Source organism: Mugil cephalus, chromosome 1 (genome assembly GCF_022458985.1).
Source record: "Mugil cephalus isolate CIBA_MC_2020 chromosome 1, CIBA_Mcephalus_1.1, whole genome shotgun sequence".
Taxonomy (NCBI): Eukaryota; Metazoa; Chordata; class Actinopteri; order Mugiliformes; family Mugilidae; genus Mugil; species Mugil cephalus.
In genome coordinates, this window is record NC_061770.1 from 18,439,459 (window position 1) to 18,466,640 (window position 27,182).

The window sequence follows — 27,182 nt, forward strand, 5'->3', positions numbered from 1 at the left end:
TACTTCCTTATAATTCCAAATACCTTAGAGAAATTAAAATGTACAAGAGACAAAAGCTTGGGTCTCAGGGGGTTAATTATTAGAATTAAGATTGGGACGTCACTCACGTTCACATACGTGTAAAAGCAGGTGAGCGAATACTTTTGGCAGTATAGTCTATGTTCAGACCCTTGCAGTAGCGCAGTGTTGTGCTGAGTCGGTGGCGCCCCCGGTGGTCGGCTGCGGCACTGATTCTCCAGCAGGAGTCTCTTTCTCTCCGCTTTGACTCAGTCCGCCGGAGCTCTGCCGACTGGAGGGATGTGACCCCGGAACAGGACGCCCTCCTACAACAACACCCCATTCAAACAGAGCACAGAAGAAAGTAAAGCTGGACCAGGAGGGGTAAGCACATATCTCTGCGTTTTATCGCTCGCACTGTCAGTGTTGTTGTTGTTTTTTTAAAAAAAGGTGGGTGCGTGTGTTTAGAAGAAGAAGAAGGAAAAAAAAAAAAAAAACAGCGTCTCCACTTGTTTACCTGGATGGTGTTTGCACCCAGAGGAACTTCATTCAGGCTTTTGTCTGGGGTATGCTAGCGAGCTAGCTGGGCTCGTTAGCATGGGGCGCTTTCGCCAGTGGCAGCGCGGGGTTTGGAGGAGACGAAATCAAATACGTGCTCGAATTAAAACAACCCCGACCTGGGAGTGATTTTAAAAGTAAGGGGCTATGGATATTTTTTTTACCCCCCCCCCCCCCCACGACAGGATTTAGGCTAAGGTCCGTATGCGTAAAATGCGGTGCGGGCTCGCTGCTTGCTAGCTGCTGCTGCTGCTGCTACAGTTTGAACAGTCTGCGACCAGCAGCATGATAACAAGAGCCAGTCATGTGTGTCTATCTCCCCAAGAGTAAAATACAATGTTTAAGTAAATCTCTTCATTCTGTTTAAAAGAATATAACTAGCCAATAGCCCTTCAGTCAAAAGCAATCAATCCCAGCTAGTGATCGTTTTTGAGGAGATCCTCTTTAACGATTCACCAGTATTTTGGTTATTTGCAAAAAAAATTGAATTGTTTTCTGTGTCTGACTGGCATACATTAACATTACATACTACTATAAAAATATTTTTTTTTAACCAAATGCCAAACCAGGAGTGAGATAAATCTGTGCTTATTTGAGTTTATTTGAAAAATGTGCTCCAAGAAGGAAAAGAAAAAAGCCACTGTCGATGCAGTCTCTTTTTTTTTTTCTGTTTTATTTTCACATAACTGCCTTAACTGGTTTTCTATTTTTGGATGGTGCCACCCATGGATGCATTGTGCCACCCCCGCCTCTTACAGTGTCTGCTTTCTCCCACCCCTCCTTCCTCCTCGCCGCATGTCAGATAGCTGACAGCCCCTCTTTGAGTGGCGGAGCTGGCACCCTACTGGCAGCAGGGCGCTGATGAGCTGCGGCCATGTGGGTGTCAGGGCCCAGTCGCAGGCACGCGCACCGATTCCCCCTGGCAGCGAGCACACTTGGTCGTGGACCACAGTATGTCGAGGCCGCCTTAGTTTGCACATTCCCCAGACTGGACCGCTGGCCTCCCCTTCCCTCCTCACCTCCTCACAGCCGGGGCAGGTGCTCCTCACCGGCTGCTCAACCTCCACGATCCCAGAGGGGACGTTATATAGCACTTGTCATCCTGTCAGCATTAACCAGACTCGCGCTGTAATACTAGAGCTGCTTGCATCCAGAATGACGGAGGCCTCCGCTTGACCACTTCTTTAATTTTTCAATCATCAGTCGTAAAAAAAAGAACATCTTTCCCCGTTTTCCATAGCCACCAGAGCGTTTCTTTGTCCGCCACGCATGGCATCTCGCACCACATTGTTCCCCTAGATCATATAACCGTTTGCAAATCAGAATTTAATGCCCTGCCTTGACGTTGGCTCTTTGAAAATCTTGCAGCCGCGCCCCCGAGGGACCGGCTTATGGCAGCAGCTTCTGTTTCAATTCCTCGCAGAGACCCCGAGGAGTGAGCTTAGATGTTCACTGATCATATACCAGGCGAGGTTTTATTAATTTTATGTGGCATGGCTTGTGCAAAAACTCATTATGCATTAAAGAAACATGTGCGAAAATCAGGCCTAGTGAATTGTGTTGTAAAATGTTTTGAAGAGGTTCCATTTAAAAACAAATGAGTAAAAATGTAAATCCAGCTTTTGCTCGTATCTGTGAAATATTGAAGGCGCCCAGTGGCTTTAGGTATAAATGCGTGCGATGTCTGCTGTAACGGACCGCCTGCAGGTCGTAGTGTCGGCTTAAGGTGGCTCGGCAACAGTCAGTTAAGCGCACCGTGAAGCCCGGCCATGAACTAAGCTCGTACAGTTCACCAGGACCGGTGGAGTTCATGCCTCACATGGTGACAACAAGACATGACCTACTTATCAATCATGTTTTCACAATCTAGTTCATCGCCATTGTCCGCAAATACTGTAGCCATTGTTGGGAGCACTGTACATGCGAGGAAACGGCATCATGCAGACAACACGGTGAGTCCCCGTTCAGGGCCTTATCTGGCCAGTGGTGTCTGCTCGCCGGGATATTTCAGTAATGAGTCAGGCTGCTGGGTGTGAAGATGTTTTCACTGACCCGACTGTGTTGCCTGTGTTTGTTTTTACAGTCGGAAGTTGTCACAGGTTTTTATTCCTGCGCTGAAACACTAATTTTTAATTGCTTGAAATCACAAGAGTCAACACATTTGGTTTGTAGTCCTACTGAGACGTGTTCCTATTATTTTGACAAGCTAGTCCATAGCCAAGGCTTTTAATTCAGTAGAGTTTAACTCCAAACTACATCCTCCAAAATTCTCGTCCAGTTGAATTACCACCTTTCTGACAATGTTTCAACATAAACTGAATATTATACCCTTCGTGCAGCTAAGATGTAGCGCTACTATATTAGCATGTATTCGTTTTTATGAGTGCACCTTAAGGCAGTGACAAGTGTATCACACAACAATAAGTCCCGAGACAAACCCACCAAACAAGCCAGTGTTTATTTTGCTGAACTGCAGTGTTGAATGACAACATTGTCTCGTCCTAATGTCAGTCAGCTGGTTCTTTTAATAGGTTTCATGACATGTTTAATCATCAGTAGAAATGTGGGTTTGTTGCGTGCATGTACCTCCAGCCGTGACTCAAAACCAGGTCGGGGTGTTGGCAGATCAGCTGGCTGCCGCAGCGATGTTGTAGCATACTTTAAGTGTCTCGCACACACACAAATGCGTTTGGGATGTTGGGCTGAACCTCCCGCTCAGTTGTTTCCTCTCAGCCGGAGCCACTGGCCTCCAGGACTCCTGTGCACTTGTGTTGTGCTTTCTGAGGGGAATTTTAATTTGTAAATCAGATGTTGCGCATCATGTGAGCAGCTGACTCCAGAGCCAACAACAGCGAACCGGGCTATGCGCGATTGGACTGGAGCGCTCTGGCAGCGTTCTGCTCATCTTGACCCTGAGCAAATGTGAGGGCCTATCACGTTGCAAACCGTAATCCCTGGCAGCAGACGGGCATTGCTCTGTGTGGCCCGGCCCGAGTCCTGAAATGGTCCCGAGGAGTCCTCGTTGTGTTTTTGTTTCTTAGAGACACCAATATACACATTTACACACACAAGTATACACAAGAAATCCAGCAAACAGATGCTTGCCTCTATTTTTAAAGTGGCGTTACTGGATGCGTAATGTCTTTAGGAAGTGCCACATAGCTGTGAAGGTGTCTTTGTCCGGTTTCAAATGTCAACATTTGAATTAAGTTATATGAAGTCATTTGCTTTAGCAGGAATAAAATTTGCTTCACTTTCAGGAATTGACCTTGACCAAGACCTTGGATTGTCAATTTCGACGACCTGGCGTATTTTTATGGGTTATATTTGAATCGTTCTGTCCTTTTGAGGATGCAATTAGACTAGATGTATATACACAACTCGATTTATGTGCCTAAGCTGTGTTTCCCTCTCAGGTTGGTTCACTTAGGCACGCAAACCAAACAGCCATAAAAGTGATGCTTCTGCCAATGCCACATTCTTGATTATTTCCTGGAACGTTATTGCCAATCATAAAGCTATTTTCTGGTGTGTACTGTTAAGGGTGTATCACAGCTTTATCTTGATTGCTAACGTTGTCTTCAACAAACATTCATACCAAATCCTGCCACAGCAAAAGCAGATATTCAGGGTCCTGCCACGATGCCAAGTGGTTTACCACAATGTCCCACTAAGTTTGGTTACTTTGACAGTGGTATTGACAAAAGTGTCATTTTAAAAAAAATCAATCGGGCAGAATTGTTGTCAATTCAAGATTAATTTCAATCTGAATTTTTTTAATATATATTCAGCCCTAGTGTTCACTGAGCAGTTGACGCAAAGATCTGAAACAACCTAAATATTAAGCATTTGAAAACAGTTTTGTGGGTGTTTTTTGTTTGTTTTCAGGAAGTCAGGAAATAATGCAGTTGAAATTGGACTGGCATTTATTGCGGTTGTTTGGTTTATGTACCAGTTTTCTGTTTGATAGATCATTAAAACTACATTGCTGTATCACCGTATCGGTCCGTAGGTAACGTTTGTCTTGACTGCAAACTAACTGCTCTAGTGAGTGTGCAAACCAAAGTAGGCTGAGACCACCTTCTCAAACCAACCAACCTTTTTGTCACATTGTGGTCAAGCACCTCTATGATAATTCTGCAAAATTCATATACCGTACTTATTTAGAGATTAAAGTGTTATACGGTGACACATATCAGATAGTAATGCATTGTGGAGTGCAAAGCAGTGGTTTATTAATATTTTAGTCAAACAACAACAAAAATACCTGGAAACTATTTTAAAAATCAGCATCATCAATGAACCTTTTCAAGATCTTCTCACACGATAACATAAAATCCCAGCAATTCTCCTCTCACCCTCTCAAATAAGTAGTTTTGCTGCCTTTCTTCTACATTTATTATAGAGAATATTTAATATACCGAATCTTTTTCTTTTATTTTTCATGTGTTCAGATTGCAGATTGGAAGCTGACATTCGTTCGCGTTTTTATACTTTAGTTTCCTCGGTCCAAGTCTCAGAGATGATGTGGGTTAGCTGGGCCGTCCGGAGGGACTCGGAGCATTTGATGCTTCGGCTCAGCCCGACATCACAAAACTGACATGAGCCCAACATTCGCAGCGGAGGAGTGGGGGTGGATTAGGCCTCGGTCGGCATTAAAGAAAGCCTTTGATTACGTCTGGAATATTAGCCGTATGTGTCTGAGGCTGGCTGAGTATCCCTCGAGGGATTAGCGTTGAGCCGGCCCACCCCTGGGACCTAACATCGGGTATACACAAAGGAGTCTGACAGGATCCTTATTGTGGTCCTTGAAATGATTTAAGACGTGTTGTACAGAAGAGCATGGTGATCAGAATAATGCTAGAATGACCCAAGAAGGCTGCACACACTGTTGTTTGACTTACAGTCATTTTATTACATATATGTTAGTATTTTTCAAATTGTCCTCTACATTTTTGGGCTTGTTCAGTGCATGATTAATATGTGAATAAAATAATTTCTAGGTGGGAGCACGGTAATTAACTGTAACAGAAACCTGTGCTGGGAAAAGGTTTGTAGAACAACCACACCCATGAGGTGAAGAAGTTTCATATAAGGAAAAAAAAAAGTTAGCACCAGGGAGATCCTGCATCAGCAAAACTTTTTGTCACAAACAGAATTTTTTTTTAGAGTTTCCAAATGTGCTGTCCAAACTCTTCTGCAACAAAAAAGGCAAAGTTGAGGATAGAGGTCATCTAACTAGGGAGTAAAAAAAGACACAATGCTGAGTCACATTTTAAAATATTTGGCTTTGCTGTGAAACAATAGAGGAGGGGCTTTCTTTTATGTTTGTGGTTACATTTTTTTGCAAATAAGATTGATCAGAAGTGGTGACAAAAACAGGCGTTGAACTGCAGAAACCAAACCATTCAATTTGCCAGTCATCTATATTTCAGTCCAGATTTATAAAGAGAACGAGGTTCTGAATACAAGTGGCAGTAATAAGGTTCCTCCAAGACTTCCTCAGACGTGCGTGGAGAGCTCAGGGTAGATCTGCTGCATGTTGATATCAGAAGGAGCCAGTTGTGGTGGTTCACGATGTGTCCTGACCGACGTTCATTCCAGGTTTCCACTTTACAAGTTGTATACATGTAAATCAGATCACGGTGATAATTCACTGGACAAACTGAGCCAAAAACAATTCAAATTAGCCATTTCCAATTTATTTTCAAAGTATTACAAAAAGTAGATAAAGTTTCTTGGCACTTAAATGTCAAACAAATGCTCCGTCATGCTCACTTCAGCTACCTGCCTGTCCACTTCTTCGACTGCAGGGCCACTGCAGGAAACTCAGCGGCAGCAAGGTGGCGCTACAGCAACAACTTATGGAGCGGAGGCGCAGAAGTCGTTCACGATCGACCCAAAACACGGCTTTTTCTTTTAAAATCGACATTAAGACATTCAAAATCCATATTGTGTCGGAAGAAAAAGTATCGCGATATATTGCCGTATCGATATTTTTCCCACCCCTGATCAGTAGTACGAGAATTATGCCACAAATACATTTTTTTCCCTCGTTTCCTGCACTCTGTGTAAAGTTAATTGATAAAAAGAGAAAAAAAGTTTGCGGGAAGACTTTTACATTATACATTGAAGTATCTGATCCCAATCATTTTATTGTAGAGTATCAGCAGATCCAAGTCCTAGTTCTATCACATGTCAATCCAATGTAGACCTTTATGCTTTACAGTTGTATAACTCCACAATGCATTAAGAAAAAAAAAAACCCGCCTCCAAGGTATTCATTAACACTGTTGCTCGTTGTGCAAAATACATAGCTGTAAAGAAACTGGCCTTAGACTAACTTTTGTTTTTCTCGTAACTGCCTCGACAACAACATAAAACAATATTGCCACTTTCTGGTACGTCGACATCGCCCTGCGTTATAACAGCAGTGTCAGTTTCACATGGCCAGCAGTTTTTTTTGTTTGTTTTTTTTGCAGCGTTAGCACTTAAACACTTTACTACACACAAAGTTTACACACAAGGCTGCTTCCCTTACAGGAAAAGGCTCAAACGGCAACACGGTGCAAAGTGCTGCCACACTTCCACAAAACAGACATGTTTTAAGTTCGGTTTTGGACGAATATAAATCCGATCATTTTAACAATAATGCTTCGATTGTCCTAGATAACGCTTAAAAATGATCGGACATCACTGGTCTAAACTATCGAAGGGTGGCTTAATGGGCAAAAATTGGTTTCTATAAATAGAAGTGTTTAATAATAGCACAACCTGATGAAATATTAAAGAGACATGCTGTATATACAGAAACTACAAGTTGTAGTAGTTGCTTTTCTGACAGTTTGCAAATATTTTCTTATTTCGTGCTTAACAAGCAACTTCACAAAAAAAGATCATGGATTTCTTAATTAGAAGAATTTGTCATCATTTTATTGGCAGATATTTCAAGATTTTTGGACAAATATGATTTTTGGCTTTGAACTCATCCCCAGCTGGATTTTACATCGGGTCAGAGAGTTTACATCTTGTAATCCAGCATTGATCCCTGGAAGCCTAATTATTGAGAGGTTTAAGTCCGTGGCAGCGAGGGATTGTTCACCAGTGCCATCTGGATGATTGTTGGAATTATAAATATGGCCGATAAACGCTCGGGTCTGTCCGGCAGGATCGCATGCGTGAAACTGCTCGTTGCATAATCAAACACGCAACGTTAATCACTGTTGTGTACATGTTTTGATCCAGTTCACCGAGTAGCGGAACCGTAATCATCCCAGTTCTGTTGATGCTGTGCTTCCCAAAATAGTAATTTACAAATTAGTCTTTGTGGACCCTCAGTGAGGAGAAGAGGAATGGGTGAAATTCGCAAAAACAAACTGTTTCCTGTCCTTTGTTCTCGTTTTAGAAATGCCTCTCAAACATGTCAAGGCATTAGAAGAACATCACTGATCGCCTACGTCGACTCCACATTGTCTCATGCGCTTACGTTTGTTCTTTTGACAGAAGATAATACTATTTTTCCAGCTGGTAAAAATACAAATCGCTACCTTCAGAACAGCCCGGACATGATGCTAAATATGGATGGTTTTCAAACTTCAAAAGCGTACATCAGAGGATCTGAAATGCCTCAGTCATGAAAGCAGAAGGCCTATTTATACAAATGATGGATGTGGAATATATCGGAGCCCGCGTCCTGTAGCAGGCATGAAAATGATTACTCAAACTGTGAACGGATCTTTGTTGGCTCTTCGAAGATCTTAAGACGGCATCTTTTTCGACAATTAAAACGATCGCGCTCTCTAGTCACCCGCTGCTCTCATCCAATCGTACGTGGTTACCATTTTTATTCCTGGTGAACTTCTGAGGAGGGCTGATTGGTGCTCCTGGGTTTCAGTCGTTGGTTCATGCTCCAGTGTCGCCTCTCTGGTAGGTCTCAGCCTGCGGTCTCAGTGCTCCCATTTGTCTGAAGCGAGGAGCTCGGAGACGTGATCAAACGTGTCGCTGCTGATCTAAAGGCGCTGCCGAACCCCCCCTCCCCTCCCACCCCCCTTCACCTCCCTCTCTCCACCAACATCCTCTCTCCATCACTGCACCCCCACCCAAATACATTCACACACCACAGCCACAACCAATCCCCCGAAGGTTTGCTGAGCAACTGAACTGACACCGGCATGCTCTCTCTCGCTCTCAGTCTTTTTAAGTCTGTCTTGCTCCGGGTCTCCAGCAGCGCTCCAATTAATGTATGTCTGCCGCTCAGGTTGAATAAGTAACGTGTTCGCCTCGTCATTCGCCGTCCTGCTACCTCTTTCTGTGGCTGAAAACGAGACAAAAAGACGAAGTCAAGTGGTGGTTGCTTGTGGTAAACAGCGACCAAAGGTTGCAATAATTACAAAGACTATAGCCAGAAGCATGTGTCTCCAGCCTCTCTGATCTGGATGAATCAACGCGCACGCAGTGGCAACAGAACGCCAGCCAATGGCCAAAGGTACCCCATTCATCCTCTCCCCCTCCCCCCCCCCTGAGCTCTGGAAATGGAGAAGGGGGGGGGGGGACAGCGAGCCAGCTCCTCAATTAAATATAACCCTACATCAAACAGCCTGTCAACATGCGTTAGTGGTCCTTTGTATAGATAAGAGGCCTAAATAAATTGCCAGAACTATCATAGTCGCTGTGGCTCCTGCAGGCTTTATCTGAAATATTCTGCGGGGAGAACAAATCCTGACTCGCATACTGATATTCTCTCTATTCAGTCTTTTTTCTTTCTTTCGTTCTTTCTTTCTCAACAGATTTACCCTTTTGAAATATTTATTTAGCTCTTTTCTGTGAATTATTACTTCTGCATGTTGTAGTTTTTCTTTTTTCTTTTCTCCCAATTAGCACTTTGAGGCCGGAGATCCACCCGATCCGTGTGCCACGTCTCGTAGCAGGGATCTAATGTTCCAGCAGACGCCGGCCCTGATGTGCGCGCGCTATCACAGCCAAACGTATCTCTTTCCCGTCACCCACATTAGCTTTGGCAGCTCCTTTTATCGCCGTCTTTTCCCTCCCCCTTTGCCTATATTTTGCATCTCTGCAGACTGACAGCGAAAATAGGTCATTAGTTAGATCGAGAGTAAGAAATGGAAGCAGACGTGGGGCGAGATCCGCGTGAAAACCGCCATGCAATATTAATGACGCTCTGAAGTGGCGAACCTGCACCGTGGCTGCACAAAGACGTGTCTCCTGACTTGGCTAAGGAGCTCAGGCATCCAAAATGTATTAAATATCTTTCCTGTGTGTAATAATGTATGTTAAGGTTTCCAGTCGTTCAGATCATAGTGTCTTCAAAAGCAAAAAGGCAAAAAAAAAAACACAACAGGGGTTGGGTTGGGTTGACTCATGACTGATTTTTGGGAGTTTAAGTTTTATTAAGATCTGTGGGATTTGTGGGCGTGACCCATCAGAGTCATACTTGACCTGCTAGTATTTAGTCATTGACAGGCACTAGTCGAGCAAGTTTCTGATGGGCTACACCCATGGATGTTCCTATTAAAGCCTCAAATCCCCGCAGATTCTTTAGTACTGAAGAAGCTTCTTGGATGACTGGAAATAACAACTTCAAGAAAAACCTTTTCTCACCTTCATCAACAGTGTCAATCCATCTTTAATCTGAGCAGGTCAGATTATCCGAAACGAGCTAATGTGTTCATAGGTGTGATTACTTGTGAGACTTTTTGTCGCAGTGAGACTTGTGTAAACCCAGATGCGTTTGTGTGTCCAGAGCCACAGGAGCAGGGGGGATGAACCGCGAGGAGGCCCCGGGGAAGTCTCCTGAAGACATGTACGTCCAACAGAAAGTGCGGGTCCTGCTCATGCTAAAGAAAATGGGATCAAACGTGAGTACGGCATCCACTGTGTATCCACCACTACACACAGACACACACAGACACACACACACATACAACGGTTGCTTTAAATGAGAAAATTCATGCCTGATAAATCTTAAAGACTCAGCTAACGGCACCAGAAACCATCAACCATCACTGTGTGAGTGATCGAGATGGGTGTTTCCACAACCGGAGGATGACACTTTATAAATTTGTTACTACTTCAAGCCTGAACACAGCGATTAACATTAGCAATTGTGAGCGGAATATCTCAGTAACAATAGTTTTTTTTTATACTGAGGGTAAAATTTCTGGCTCTTAACAAATTAGTCATATTAGCCTGTTTCTAAAGAGTTTGAAAGAAAGAAAGATAGACAGACAGACAAAGATGAAAGTTAAAGTTAATGCTGCACTTGATAGCCTGAGAGCGGAGACATAAATAATTCTAATATTTTGGATCCAGTTTGTCCCACAGCTACCAATCAGCACGTCGAAGGCGTACTCATCTCTGCCTTTGTGCTCAGCATTTGGTTTTGTTTCTGCTTGTTTTTTTTTTTTATTTGTTTTATTTATTCCTTTCCAGCTCACACCGAGTGAAGAGGCTTTTCTCCGGAATTACGCAGGTGTGGTCCACAGTCAGATGAGCCAGCTACCGCAGCACAACATAGACCAGGGTAAGGCTCTGACACGTACATGCAAAACTTTCTATCTTCATGCAGACTTTCCACAGACATAATACCTTCAATGAATACGTCTCTAACCCTTAACTCTAAAGTTTTCCTTAAAACTAAGACGTCAACTGTCAAAAAGATGTGGGGCCCACACACAAAAACTTTCCATGTTTGAAAAGACTTTCCATTGGCATTCTCCATCTACTAAGACTAACCATCTAACCATACCCCTTTCTTTAACCATTTCCTAATAGTAATCTCCACCCTTAAACCAAGATTTAAGTTTTAATCCCCAATCGTTGCTACGCCTCCAATAAAAACAATGAAAAAAAAAACAATAGAAACAGCACTACACTACTATTATTGTTGTCACAAAATGTTAGTTTCTGTTATTTGTTCAGAATTTTAGTTTTATTATGAAAAAGATAATTTACATTTCAGCATGGGTTTCAGTTTCGGTTTAACTTTAAATGTGTTTATGGCAACACTTTAAACTACACTCGCCCACAAATGCCTCTCTAACGTGTCACTAAAGTGCCGTGCCCAGACTGAAGACGGTGTGGGGGGGAAAATCCCTCCACACGCTCCCTTTAAGTGTGAACCCCCGGCTCACGGAACCGATTCCCTGACTGAGCACCGAGGCCGACCTCTGTGAGATTACTCACACTGCAAACATCGTATCTGACTGGAAACGGGTGACTCATCCACATCGAGGACTCCGTCACCGTTAGTTTCACTGCTGCTTCTCACACTCTGCCTTCATGGAGGATATTGTGATGTTGATACACGTTTGTTTTTTTTTTAACCTTACATATAAAGGTTGTGCTTTTTCAGGACACCAGAGGGCGATGTTGAGCTTCCTTTAATCCCCCCTCCTCTGTTGTTTTCATAGGTTTAAACCACTAGAGGGTGCTCCATGAAAATAAATGTGAAGAAGCACTGCAGTTACCCTAGAAAACAGCAGCAAATTGATGATGTTTTATGTTTTTATACTTATCAGCTGCTTTCCAGGCTCAGCGTAAAACACGGCTTACAGATAGGAGCCCTGCTGTCCTCCTGTGGTAAACCTGCGGGGGGCTCGGGTTTGGCTGCCTCCCATATGATATTGGTCCCTTTGGGGGGGCGGAGAAGAAGCTTTAACTCAGGGAAAATTGCCAGATGACGCTTCACAGTCAGTGAAGTGTTAGGTGTCCTTGTCTGTGTCCTTCCTCTGCAAGGGAAAAAGTCAGCGTTGAATTCTGAAACGCATCGTTTTCTGTGTTGGAGGAGGATTATGTTGTGATTACATAAGGTGATAAATATGCAACGACTTTTGTCTTTTTGTCCTTTTTATCATGCCGAGCTGAATTGTCTTCATGTTGCATTCAGGCTCACTCTGCGGCTCGTTAATGTGGGTCATTCCGTCACAGACAGCGCAGAGTTGAATATTACGCCGCGTTTCTTCATCAGGCAGCAGCACGTAAAGCGTTGTGTCAGATGGGACGGGGTCATCGTCTCCATATCCTTAAAAGACGCAAATGTGAGATCAGTGCTGGTTGTAATTCATTAATTTATGATGATGTGTGTTGAAACGGCTGCAGACTACAGTAGCTGTCGGCTTGTGCTAGTGTGCGTGTCTCCGTCCTCTCTTGCCTCGCTGCCTTTAGTTAGACGCAGAACTCGGTGCCTTTGCTCTTTGTCAATACAGCTCGGAGGAGCCTCATCAATTATGGAGGAAGATGACTGGTGAGAGAGCGCGTATGCATTATACATCACGAAAATAGACACATTTAGTGTCATTTGGCAACTGGCCACTTTCTCCGTGCGCCGCTAAATTATTTGTGTTCTGCATCTTGTCTGAGTTTTTCGTGATTAGGCGTCGTGGTTAGCGGCCGAGAGTTAAATCGGTTTTAAACATTCACCGCCTCATTCAATTACGGCCTTTTGTAGCACACGCACACGGGATCCTTTGAGGTGGTGTGAAGAGGGAAGTCCGCTATTTGATCTCGTTTAGACTTGGTAATAGGCTAAAACATAGATGAAAGGTAATATTTCCATTATTGCATCTTTGCATATAATTATAGAAGCAGCCTGCAAGTAAGAAATTCCTAGTCTGGAATATCACAAGGCACACGTTGATTAGTTTTTTCACTTCAGAAAATAAATATTGGTAATTATCTCATTAATATTCATGCATTTTATTTACACATTATGCGCAGCTGATTAGATTTTGAAAGTTGTTGTGCTGTTAAACACATTTTCAGCATCTGTGCCGCAGGAGTGTGGAGATGAATCGCGCTTTTTATTCTCTGCGGTTCACCCAGTTCTCACTTTATTATAATGACAGTAAACCTTCTCTCTCTGATCCTGCTGCATTCAGCGGCAGCACTGTTTGTCCCAGCCGGCCATCGCTCAGACAAACACCCTTCTGTGTCTGGCTGCAGACAAAGCCCGTTTGTCTGTTTCCCATCTCTCGTTAATACACCTGCATGCGGACCTCACATTTGTCTGGTTTCATCTTTGCAGCGGTGAGTGGGGTTGTAGATTTACATCATAATTATTTTCGCATTACTGCAGCATCATCTGTTTACTACTGAGGTGAAATTATGCTCAAAGTTTTAAAGAGGTCAATTGAAGCAGTTTTCTTTCCTTCCTCTTCTATACAGAAGTCGAGTGAATTATTCTCTGCTCGTCATGTGCTACAGTTTTCTCTGATTTCACAAAATAGCTTATGCATTAGACATTGGATATTATTCACTTGGAAACGCATTTAGACTAATTGCACTGGAATGAGGGCAGACGAGCCCAGCCCAAGAGATTTCTCCCTCTTGAGTGGCAAACCCATTCATCCAGGGCAGCGTGAAGTGGAGCAGAGTTTGAACATGCTGATGCAGGATGCTCCGAGCGCCGGCCTCCTCAAGGTCTCTCGTCGTGAAGCAATAGCGTCACGTGTCGGACGTGGCCTCATTGATCGAGCGGAGGCGTGCTTAGAGGGCGTTCAGGGCACAATGGAGGCACACTCGGATATCGATCACTGCGTCCAGGCCGAGCTTTTATTTAGGAAGTGTTGACTAGAGGAGTAGCACGGGCGTCACTCTGATGAATGGATAATGTCATCACGGTTGTCAGCTTCCTGTATTCTGATAAGAATATGAATTTGTAGCTTCTGCAGAAATGTTTGTCACCTTTTATCACATCTGACTGGAAATGTTGCTCAAATCCTGAATTAGAGATCAACTGATATATCGGCCGGCTGATAAAACCGTTGGTGCTGGAGACGCTGAGGGGCGTGCAGCCCATAAATTGCCCCTCCCCCAACCTGACCCTGGAATTCTTTGAGTTCAGTGAAGGTTGTTTTTGGTTAAACAGAGACTTGTAACATTTGTTACCATCGTGTCGTTTTTATCATGTAAATGGAGGGAGAAAGGGAAGTATCGGCTCAAAATATCCACTCAGAAAAATTTGAAGCACGTATCTTTACATCAGCTGATGTAAAGAAAAAAAAATCGGTACTGCCCCTAAAAAATCTGCATCGGTCGATATCTACCCTGAATCTTTCCCTCAGACTCATATTCGCTGCCAGGTGTTATTCAGCTTCTTCCTCAGTTCTGGAGGTTACCGCTCATATATCTTGTAATTCTTTGTGTCACTCAATTTGCATATCACATACTTTTAATTGGCTGATTACCATACATGCAAATCCTAAAATTTGTTTTGCGATTTTAAATCAGGCCAGAGAGGAATTACGTGCCAAACATTGGGAAGCTGGTTGCTTTTCTTTTTGCAGTGATATTTCAGAATTTTGGTGGCTCAGAGGAAAGGAGGATGGTGGGCAGACAGGACTCTGCATGCGGTATTTAAGCCGTTACCACGTTTGGAAATGAAGTGCGAACTCATTAAGAGAGGCTTGGGTTTTTGGCGTTGTGCTTCAGCTTTTTTTTTTTTTTTTTTTTTTTTTTTTTTGGCGAATACTGAATAATAACTTTTTGAACTAAATCGCAAAGTTTATGATGCAGAGGCTTCTGTGTCACAGCAAACATCATGAGGCTGTTATTCTTCCTCTTTAACACGTCTTATTCACAGCTTTCCGTAACTGACATCGTGTCAGTTTAAACAATAAAGTTTGTCAGAGCCGCTCATAAAGCCGACAATCTCGGGACTTTTTATCTTGTCTGATTTGACGAGGAGAGTTCACTCCTCCCAGAACGACGTCGCAGAGCCTCAACAAAAGAGGAGAGAAAGGGGAAAGGAGGAGGAGGAGGAGGAGGAGGAGGAGGATGAGAGGGTCGCCATAGCAACCTCAGTTGTCCCAGGAAAGCAGAGCCTCCCCTGTGGGCCTTTGGTGTTGTTGTGACGTACTGCATCGGTAGATTGGAGCAGGTGCCATTAAAAGGTCTGTTAATTACACAGCAAGAGTGATTCTCCAGCTTCTTCCTGTCAGTCCCTGTCCCTTTATTACAGAAATACAGTCTCCGGCAGTTCAGATACTACGGCATCTAGGCGCGATCAATGCGTAATCTTGTTTCTTTTTGTCTGTCTTACGGTCCCAGTAACACTCTCTCTTATCCGCGCCATTTTTTTTTATGCTTGTCGCGCCGAGAATAGGAACCCCCTTTGTTTGGTTTCCTAGCCTGTGCCGTGTTTTATCGATCTTTACTTTATCCCGTTCTTTACTGCAGAATGAATCAGAGATTTGTGAAGTACAGATTCAACCTGACTCTCTGAAACTCAAAGGTCTCCTCAAATTTATCTCTCTTATCTACCTCCAAAATCTGTTAGTAGGTGCGTGTAGACCGTGAATAGCTTCACAGCTACTCTTGCCAGCTTGTATGTTCTGAATGAGCCTTTGTGTTTTTAAATACTGGCTTTACTAGCATCAGAAACCAAAAGTTTCAGTGTTTCTTTCTAAAAAAAACAAATAAATAAATAAATAAAACTAATAAATAAGGAATTTGCAGTTAATTTAAACTTCTGGACTCAAATTAATTAAATCCATATGGAGAGGATCCATGTAAAACGAGAAGAAGCCTCGAGCTAAGAACTGATTTCAAACATCTCACAAGAATAAATTGTTGCACAAATCTAGTAGCTGAAATTGTTAGATTATACTCACAGATAAACAAGATGATACTGACCCAAATGGTTGAGCAGTTGAAATTAAATGTATCAAGCAGGGATGAAAATGCTACAGCAGATTTTGAGAGATACAATAGGAAGTAACATGATGCTCCCATTAAAGTTTAAGTTCAATCTCGTGTGGTGCTAAATTTCTTTTATATATAAAACTGTTTAAAATTATTATAAAACTCAAGGTATTCTGCAAATGCCATGGAAAATCATAGTCAGTGTCGCAGTCTTCCTCTTTTTTTTTCAAGAATTTGTTTGGATGCTTCCAAGATTTCTGTGGCCTCATAGAACCAAGTTACAGTAGTAACTAGTAATAAAACTCACATAGCAATATAGCTTTTAATGCCTCTGTAATACTTGTTCTGATGCCAGGTCATCAAATAATATCTAATGGCAATAAAATGAAACATTTATTATCAAAATAAATCATATATCAACTACTTGATTGAGATTCTACTAGTCTAATCCTCCAGACGCTTGAGTGTGTTCAGGTACTGACAATGTTTGGTGAACATTTTCTCCCCTGGTGTTATTTAGCGGAGGAGTCGCTCAAATCTTTATCCGCTCAGCTGCCCATGCACAGCTTGTAACCTTAAATATTGTCTGTGTTTTTATCACAACTACAGTGATAAGTCGCCCTAATGATGCTTCTTTACTTATTCAGACTAAGAAGAAGATGATAACAGATAAACTCCCTGTGGGGATGATTCATTGCTGTCTTGCCCTCAGTGGTTTCAGTGGAGCTTTAATGTTTTTTTTGTGTTAATTTGCCACTTATTTATAGTCTCAGATGTATGAAGAAATGCTTGTGAATACGTTCTTGTGGTGAAAATGTGCCATCAGCTCTGATTTCTCTTCACACTGACTTCACTTAGAAATCGATCATTTCCTGGAAAGACCATAACTGTAGTGAATGAGGGGGCCTGTCTTTGTTTCAAAGTATTTATGGAGGACAAGCGGGGATGATGCATGTTGTGTTGCCGTTATTTATGTAATCCGCCATCGGGAGTCGTGCTGTTCACGCCCCGTCGGGCGGGCCGAGGCGAGGGAGGGAGGGATCAGCGTAAGGTGAATTTACAAAAAGGGAGGTGAGAAGAGAATGGCCGGACGTAAAACCAAAAGCTGTTTGCTCGGAGGGAGGAGCAGCAGCAGCAGCAGCTCTCTGAGCAGGCTGATTCTTATCTGTCGCTAGGCAACAGCGTTGAGGGACCTCACGACTCCATCTAGAGCTTGTTTGTGAATATATTTATATACAGCACGAGTGTGTCCGAACGTGACTCCGAGCGCTCTGATAAAAAAAAAAAAAGCCGTGGACGTGCTCTGAGAGAATATCCGCAGGTTATTATCGGGGTGGACGTCTTGACGCGTCCTCCCCCTGAACCGCCCGTCGCGCTCCGATGACTTCCTTCAAGCGACCGCGGAATAACTCGGCCTGCCATTTATTGAGATAAACAAGTGTTGTTATGAGTTTCGGTGCCAAAACGTTACATTTTGAACAGCAGCGCCATTCAGCAGTTGTCTAATTCAGGTCAAGCTTCCCTATTGTGCGCCGTTACGTAATTGCCTCTTGTTCAGGCATCATTATCCCTTTGTGAGAGTTATGTTATTAACTGGAGTCAAACTTGTCTCCGTCTGTTATCCCTCTGTCTCTAGCTTCCTCTCTTGGTGCTGCTTTTTCCTTTTGGATTTGCCTCTGTTGGTAATCCAGTGAGCTCCCACGGGAAGAAGAACTTGAAAGTCCATATTAAAATTCGCCCCCTCCTCCCCCACCATAGACGTCTTGATCTCACCAAGCTCCAAAATGTCCCGAATGCAGAGTAGGAAGATGCTAATTATTTTCCAAGAGCCAAATGAAACACAAATATTCTGCTTGCGGGGCGTGTCCCCTCCGATGGGGAGAGTCCGCCCTTTTGTGCCAAATACATGTGGAAGCTGTCCCTGGCCTACTTTCATATCTGCATTATAATTAAATGTAAGAAGCTCTTCAGGGCTGTGGTGAAGAACTGCTTTTTATAACAGGCGTGAAAAAACGCTGATGAGGAGTCTTTATAAAGGTGTGGAACCGGGTGTTAATGATATTTCTGTGATCTTGCTTGTCAGACGTGTTTGAATCGAGACATGTTAGCTGTGGACTGTTGCACCCTGGTGTGATTTTTTTCCCCACCCTTTTCTAGGAGCTGCTTTATAATCAAGGTGTTCTACAGCTCACTGGCAACTAACTAGAGATTCCAACTTTGTTCTCTACATGGAGGTGGGAAAAAAATAGACATATAGCGTCATAGTCCCATTTAACTTCTACGCTGTAGCCCGATGTCACCTCCCAAGAAAGGCAACTACGCGTCACAGCTGTGTATTTCTTCATTCACAGCAAGTTTATTCTGAGTGTTTGAACAAACATAGAAATGTTCCCTTCTACAACCTCCTACGCACCAGCTACTCAGATTTCTTCTTTTTCTATGTTGCTGAGATTTGAAGTAACTGTCGATCCGCTTTTATTAACTTTGACTAGTTCCACTCACAGGGAGACTCAGCACAGCCGACTAGTCTCTGCCCAGCACACCCGTGCGTAGATATAAATGCTCTCACTTAATTGACAAAATTGAATTTGGTTTATAGAAGAAGATGACCAAGATTAGCAAGAGCAATGTTTTCAGCAACTTTTCCCACTTCAGTTCAAGTGTTGTTGATCTTTTCAAGCACTTTTAGTGTAGTGGTTTTACTGATACAGGAGGAATTTTACTCCATCAACAGTTACACAGTTAAGGACATTACATTTATTAATTAAGAACAACTGAGAAAACATGAAAAACAGCACAAGGTATTGACCTGGCCTCAAAATTCACTAGATCCCAAACTGATCAGCGGAACAAGCCGCATCCACAGAGGCCTTGCCTTAATCCGACTCTAACTGGACAATTTAAGCGCATGTAAACTCGCTACACCAACTAATATTGGACTAAAATCAGACTAATATCGGAGTTCTCTGTATCCAACCAAGGCACCCAGATACTGCGATAGGAAATCGATTTTCTACGCCATGTGTACGCCTTAATTGGAGTTGAACTAGACAATGTGAGTGTGCATGCTCCACAACCGCTGCGGTGGCGTGTGAACCCCCGAAGAAAAACATCCAAAAAAGCCGGTCGCAGAAGAAGAAGAAGAAGGTAAACAGAGCCAGTAGAGGAACCACCTGAGCAGCAACATGGCAAAGGGAAAGATGACGATTACGTACGAGATTTAAAAAGATGTACTGTTATCCAACTTGTTGTTTGAAATGCCGGTCTGCTGCTTGACCGACTCCAGTTGTTTATTATGTATGAGGTCAACTGGATATTAACCCACTGAAAAGACACATATGGAGCTGGACATGTTCCTGTCAATTATTCGATTTTCGCTGTTGCATGTAAACTGGGACATGGACCACATTCAGAAGGTCAAATTTTGCACATAGTTCGATTAAGCTGTGCATGTAAACATACCGATTTTTACCAGACGCCACAGGACCCCCTCAGAAGCCCCATGTCCATGAGTTTGATGCGTCAGAATATTTTTTTTTTTGGCACAGGGGAGGTTTACATAATATTAGGAAGGTGGTTATAATGTTATGCCTGATGAGTGTATGAGGCACTGAATTAGCATTGTGTATTGTTGCAGGATTGGAGGATTTGTATATTCAGTTATCAGAGAAAAAACTATCTCAGCAGGTTGGTTTCAGCCCAAATGACTGGATGAATCACAGTTGGCAGCAGGCTGACGGATGATTCCTTGTTAAACAAAAGCCAGCTGACAAAGTGCTATTGTGTAGCTGGCAGGATTCATTAGTTGACTCAACTCAGATGAGGCTGTAATTATCATCGGTCCTCATTAACTTGGTGGAACTGAAAGAGGCACAAAAGGAGCAGAAAGAAATCAGACTCCATGTCATTTCTGTGTCTTCTCTTCGTACACATTGATTATTTTTTTCTCTCTCCACAGCTTAGTGAGGTTAACATCTGATGGAATCTAGTGTTGTTTACTCACCGACAGACTTGTCTTGTGCAGTAGCCATGAATCTTCAGTGTTGTTCATTGTCCTCCGGCGAAGTGTTATCATGGCAGAGCAGGATGCTGCTGTCAGTGGGCCATTGAATGTGTTCTAGCGTCTCCCATCAGGGTGCTGCGATGGAAGGCGGTGGCTTTCCTCAACAGGTGAACATGGCAATAGAGGAAATTACCCACCTGCTCAAGAAGGATTTTCATGGTGGCGTATTCCCTCGATGCTTTACAGTCACGACTGACAGGATTTACAAGGTTACTGACAGGATCCAAGGACCTGCAGAAAACCTGGCATTCTTCACACTTAGAATAAAAAAATATATATATATTTTGGAGAGTGAGGTTCTCAAGTGGGTGATTTAAACCATGTAGTAGACTTACTGGAAATTCATACAACGTGTTGGCAGGTCTCTGGTGGCTGTAGATGGTGAAGTGGTGCAGTACGAATTTAAATGCACGGGAACACAGCCTTGTTCTCTTGCAAGCACCATGAAAAAAAAAACCTGTCTATACACAGTTGGATGCGGCTGATTTGCCTTTTTCCCAAACACCTCGGTCGATTTGCACAAATCCTGTTTTCAGGCCGTGCGTGGCTGAGACTGAGGCTGTATCTTTTCTGTTTAGCAGGGGTTTTATTATCACATAGTAAACAGGTGAGAGCAAAGAAGAGGGAAAAAAATGGCACTTGCTTACTTGTTGCATATTTTAGCACCTCATCTGTCAGCGCAAACGTATGGTTCAGTCGATAGTGGAACGTTCAAGAGATAAGCCCAGTGAAATGCAAACTAATAACACATTACTCAGGAAAACAAATAATTAGTTCTCTTTTATGAGAAGTCCACGTATAAAGGGATTCGCTTGCCTCCCATCACTTTGTAGCTGACAGTTGGTCGCTAATGGACGCGGCAGGCTCTGGTTGCCTAGGCAACTCCCTTGTATATATATCCCATCCCTGAGTGTTTCTGAACATAAAATATTGCTTGTGTATGAGCTGTCCTCCAGCTCTATTCGCCAACATTGCTTTCAGTTTGAAAAGAAAATGCAGTCTAGGAAGCCTCAAATTTTAGTTCAAGTTAGCGGAAGATTTTTTGTTTTTTGTTGACATGGTTTCTTGTCGCTGCTGGTCTCTTCCTCTGTGAATACCCCTCATCATATGAAACCTTTGATCAATGTTACAAACAGACTGAGTACTGCTCTAATCAGAACTCCTTTTAGTTGCCTTCTGCCTTATGATCTGTCTTCTTTGAAACATTAATATTTTTTTTTTGTCATGGATAAAACTTGTGTTATGATGGAGTAAAACCAGAGGCTGTATATAAATATGGACTACACATCCAGAATTTCAGGGGATACGGGCAGTGTGGAGAAGTCCACCATTGAACCTTCACTAGCAATGGGATGTGAATACGAATCGGCTTACATATAATAACCAATAGGGACACCCAAAACAGTGACACTCCCTAAAATGGCCTGTGATTAGTGGAAAAATACAGTCACAGACGTTAATTGTTCTCCCATAACACTTGAATTAAAATATGCTACCAGGCTATTATTGAATTTGGATAAAATAATGCCAAAAATAAATAAGATACCCTGCCTTTAATTCTCTAATTCTCTATTAATCTCTAAATCTTGGATTATACACTATTTTTATTCACTTATTTGTCTTTTACTAACACCCTAACACTCATGGCCCTACAGGACTATTTCACAGAGGAGCTGGCATGGCAGCTCTTAGTCATCATGATGTCACATCCTTTTTCTCGTGTGTCAGATAACTAACTAGAACGCAACTTAAGAAAAATCGACACTTGAACATGCGTCAGTGTCATTAACTAACTAAAATGACAGAAACCATCCTTGGAAAAATTTATTTGAGGTGTATTTTGGTGTTGTCCCGTCCACTAACATGGAGGAGGCGGAGCTTATGACCTGCACTGCAGCCAGCCACCAGGGGGAGCTCTGCTTGCTTTGAGCTGACATGACATCCATCTTTATTTACAGTCTATGGGTTAAACACTAGTCATTTCAAGTGGGCACCACTTACAGATGTTCCTAATAAAAATCATGGCCCCCAAAAGTGTTTTAGAACTGAAGAAGTCACTTTGATTTTTTATTATTATTGTTTTTAATGACCATTTTCACATTCTCCTGTCATCTCACAGGTGCCGAGGACGTGGTTATGGCGTTCTCGCGGTCAGAGGCGGAGGATCGGCGACAGTGACCCCGGCCCCCGCCCCACCTACACCCCTCCATCCCGGCCCGCCGACCCCACCCTGCCCCGCCCCGCACGTGATCCACGGCAACATGAAACTCCAACACAAACACGACACTGATGAGCTCAGGAGAAAGACGGATGCCTGGGATGGGGGAACAGAGGAGGGAAGAGGGAAGGGAAAAGACACAGCAGGTGGCTGCACCGCTCTCCGCCCGACCTTTTTCCAACCACGACCCCCTCCCCCCTCCCTCACTCAAGTCGGCACACTCATTACCTGAGATGCACTCGAGTGGGTCACTGTGGGCTGAAGCCTCGGCCAACAAGGCAGTCGGTGAAAACACTCGCAGATTGTGTGGATGATTATCAGATGTAGTTTTTGTCTTTCATTTTTTATTTTTTTTTTGTGGGAGGGGGGTTTTGTTTTGTATCGTTTAAGTCTGTGTTGAGACTTTAGACAGTGTTACGCGTTATATCAGCTGTGGTCGCTGGAGGAATTGACCGGCTGGCAGCTGACTGAAGCAAACAGAAATATAGTTTTGGTCAAGCAGCGAGTGTGATGGTTGGTCGTGTTAGAAGAGAGATTTTAATTACTTCTGCTTACTACCTGGCCCGAAGTTGTTTTTGTTTCTTTTTTTTTGCGTTAAAGGGCTTTTGTATTCTGTCCTCCCAGGGCCTCATTTATAAAAGACACATGCACCAGCTGCCATCACAAACTGAGAAACAAATGTTAATGTAGCATCCACACATTTACTGATACCTGCATGTTAAAGACAGAATAGTAAAATAAACTACTTTCAGTCATGAAAACTTTAAAAAAACACACACTATCATGTAGCTTTAAGTGTTTGTAATAATCAGTAACAATATGGAAAAACAAAAAATCTTAAATACGTCTAATTTGGCAAATATTGTCCATTAATACACATTTAAAACATCCTTACAGCGGAGATATCCCAGTAAAGAAATCAGTTAAATGTCAGTAGACTGTGTTCCAGTGGTTTAATAGGAGCTCTGTGTCTTAATTTAAATACATTTGGTTCATATGTTAGTGGTTCATAAACACATCAATCTATCACCAATCCCGGTCACTTCCGCATTTTCTCTTAACGCTCGAACAAGAAATGGGAACAAAGGCGAAACAATTTAGTATCCAACATTTTGTCCTGATCGATGGCAGTTATTTTTCCTTATTTCTTTTGCGTTTTTTTTTTTTTTTTTTTTTTTTTTTTTTGTTATAAATGAGGCTCCACTTGTTGTTCTGCTGCTTTATTTTGCTGTAGATTTCGTTTTTGTTTTTTTCTCATGAGGGAACGACACTACCACACATAATCACGTCAAACATTGGTGTACACATTCTCTCCCCCTTAACTAATAATACTAGTTTGGGGTTATTGTGTCATGTTTTGTTTTGTTTTCTTCCTTTTTTTTTTTTTAATTGTACAGATAGTTGGGAAAATAGGAAAATGAATTAAGTGTGCCAATTGTATTTTTTTTAAGTCTGTAAGATAAAAATTAACGGTTAAGAAAGAGACGAGCTGTAGTTGTAATTTATTGTTTACTGAACCGACACCGTGTCCTACGAACGCATCGTTAAAGATGGAGGATGAGGGTTGAAACCGAACCGTTCACACTAAACTCACGCAAAACTCTAATTTTTTTTTAACATACACACACATATATATATATATATAGCTACCTGAAACTCGAGACGTGAAGCCAAACATAAGAGCTGTGTGCTATTTTATGACTGTACTGTATCTCTTGCACTACGATTGGTGGGATATTTGCAAAAAATACATTTTGATATCTAGCACAGAGATTGTATGTTTGGTGGACATTTTTATTCCCTCGGTGATTTTAATTAAGAAAAATAAATAAAACAACTCAGTGTAATTGACTCAACTGGAATAGCTTGCTAAAAGGCCGACATGTTTTTACTTTTTTTCTTCTAGTGACATGCTCAGTATTTAATGTGTTTGTATAACTTAAAATAATTGTATTGTTTCAAAGCCAAGCATGTCTGCCTTGTGGTTTATAATGATCATTCAAGTCGGGGGATCTTTGAAGCCTCGCCGCGATGACCATCGTTTGTACATTCTTGACGTTTGTGGAAGCTACTCGCTCTTTTAAGAAAAGAAAAAAAAAAAAGAAGATATCCTTTTTTTTTTTGGTATGGGTAAGTGTTATCCATTTTATCTTGTTGGCAATAACTTCTATTTGAATGTCCTCAACAATCATCGCAATGTAAACGGCCAACAGATGATGTTTACTTCTGTTTTAAAACATTCTTTATTTGTCTATGCATTGTTATTTTTATTTTCTTTAAAAGGTGTCTTACTGTACATTTTACCTATCAGGGTTGTTCTGCAGCCTTCGTATCGAGTTGTGAGCGAACGAATGAATGTGTGTGTGTGTGTGTGAGATCATCGGTTTTGATTTTCAGCATGCTGTTGAGTTGAGACTAGGATCGTGTATCTTTTTACTGTGACGTTGCCTAATTGTTCTTTCTTTTCTTTTTTTTTTTTTCCTCTTTATTCGTCGAGGTTTTGTTTCGTGTTGTATTTGATTTTTTTCTTTTTTTTTCCCTCTCGGTCGACGTTGATTAGTTGGTTTTTGTTTTGTATGGCTGCTGACCATGTCTTGACTTAATGCTTCCAAATCCTATACCAACTGAACCATTAAAGATCTTTTAAACGGTGAACTCTTGTCTCCTCCTCTCCATCGTGGCTTCAAGGAAAAGGAAATAGTCTGTTAAGTCATAATAAGGAAAAACCACGGCTGTATTCTTCCTCTTATCATCCATCTGAAGAGAGTGAACCTTTTGTTCTAGTTGATAAGTAAGGCAGTCTAGACAAAAACAAGTAGCAACCTTTGATGAAATCTACATTTTAAGATGCAGGTCTGTGCTGAGCCTAAAAAACTCACCCCCACCCCATAGCAATGACTGGCTGACTTTTTTAATTTTCCACCACAATTTTCTCCCACATCTTTAAATACACATTAATGTGAATCCAACATTTTAGTAAAGGAATAAATGGAGGCAGAAGACGTTACCTTTCAATAAGCGCTTCACTAGATCTGTCAATCTACGCCTCCTGTACACGGTACGCCCCGCCCCCATCGCTGCTGAGCCAATCACGAGGCCACATATTACACGGTGACCTTGCCAGGTTCCCTTACAACCTGACCCTAACCCTAACCCGGGGGTCGGGAACCCGCGGTTCTTTCGGTCCTCTGCTGCGGCTGCCCGTGGCGAGTGGTGCGGGGCAAGGACGCTGATTGGAGTCGTTTTTCACTAATTGCCTTAGAAAAGCGATAACAAATAAAGAAAAATAAACAAACAAACAAAAAAACTGAATGACATTGAATGCCACACTACTCACACTCATGGTTTAACACAACATCCAACAAAAGCACTCAACTCCCGCAGTGCATTGCAGCACATATAGTCTACTCGTATTTTATTTCACTTCGTTAGTTTTTTTTTTTTAATATAATTCTAAATTTGAATTTATGGTGATCTTGTAACATTAAAATAAAACGTGTTTGTGTTTTTGTCGCTCAAAATATACGTCACGACTGCCGATGTGCGACACCCGTCGTCAGGTCCAGCCCGCTATTTAATGAACTTTTCGAACGCAGGTAAGTCAACCTGCTTTTTCTTCGTTTTCTCTGTAGCAGCTCTTTCATTACATAAATATATACATAGCATAGAGGTAAAAAAAAACGATATATGCAGTGTTATCTTCATTTTAGCTGTCAAAGGGGTTTTGTGGCTCCCAGTGTTTTATTTTCTGTGGGAAACGGGTCCAAATGGCTCTTTGAGTGTTGAAGGTCGCCGACCCCTGCCCTAACCCCAACCCCAACCCCCCAATGCTAAATGTTAGCAGAAGAGAAGCTAACAGTGCAGCTCGCTCCCATCAGCCAACTACTGAGGCCGAAATAGCTTCACCGTCCCTATACTACATTTAGCTATGTTTCAAAGTATAACTTGAATCTCTCAATTGTTTTCTTTCAATTATTTATACATACACCAGTTAGGTATGTTTATGCACATGTTGCACATGTTTGAAATAAAAAAAACCTGAATATTTGAATCTGTGCATTGTTTGAAAGGCTTAAATGGCTTTGAATGCAAAATGATAATGATAATTTCTATTTATGAATAGCCGCGTTTAATATAGAACACGTTTAGTAGGTTTGGGGGTCCTTGGCCTGAAAAACATGGAAGACCTCTGCACTAGATCTCAAATCTAGTGGGATGATCCACAGAGGCCCTTCCCCTCGACCTTCGGGACCCAAAGCCCCCCACTAACAACATCCTCAGAAGGCCCATGTCTATTCTCTGGTGAGTCACAACTGTTTTGGAGGCACAAGCTGCACAATATTAGGAAGGTGGTCATAATGTTATGGGACCTAACTTATATTGCGTAGGTCCCCTTGTTCTTCCAAAACAACCCCTTGCCAGTCAAGGCATGGACTTCACCAGACAGTGCAGTCTGTTTCTTTCATCAAGATCTTAGCAGCTGTCCTGCAAGCTGTGAGGTAGGGCCTTCACGGATCGGACTTGTTTTGAGATTGAGGGAATTTAGAAGTCAACGCCTTGAACTTGTGTTCCTTAAACCATCGTCCTGCATAGTCTGAGTCCACTGCAACTGATTAAAAAAACATGGTTTGTACATAGTCTGCAACATTTCAAAGTAACATCCACATAAACAGCAAAACCCACCAT

The 27,182-nt window shown here is 42.4% G+C and overlaps 1 protein-coding gene across 1 annotated transcript; it reads left to right on the forward strand.

The window, feature by feature from the left end:
- On the forward strand, positions 1-25,151 carry ctnnbip1 (catenin, beta interacting protein 1). Its single transcript, XM_047569083.1, has 4 exons — positions 1-381; positions 10,316-10,430; positions 11,005-11,095; positions 22,398-25,151. The coding sequence occupies exons 2-4, from the start codon at positions 10,335-10,337 to the stop codon at positions 22,454-22,456; spliced, it is 246 nt and encodes an 81-aa protein (XP_047425039.1). The 5' UTR covers positions 1-381; positions 10,316-10,334; the 3' UTR covers positions 22,457-25,151.
- Positions 25,152-27,182: the final 2,031 nt, after the last annotated feature.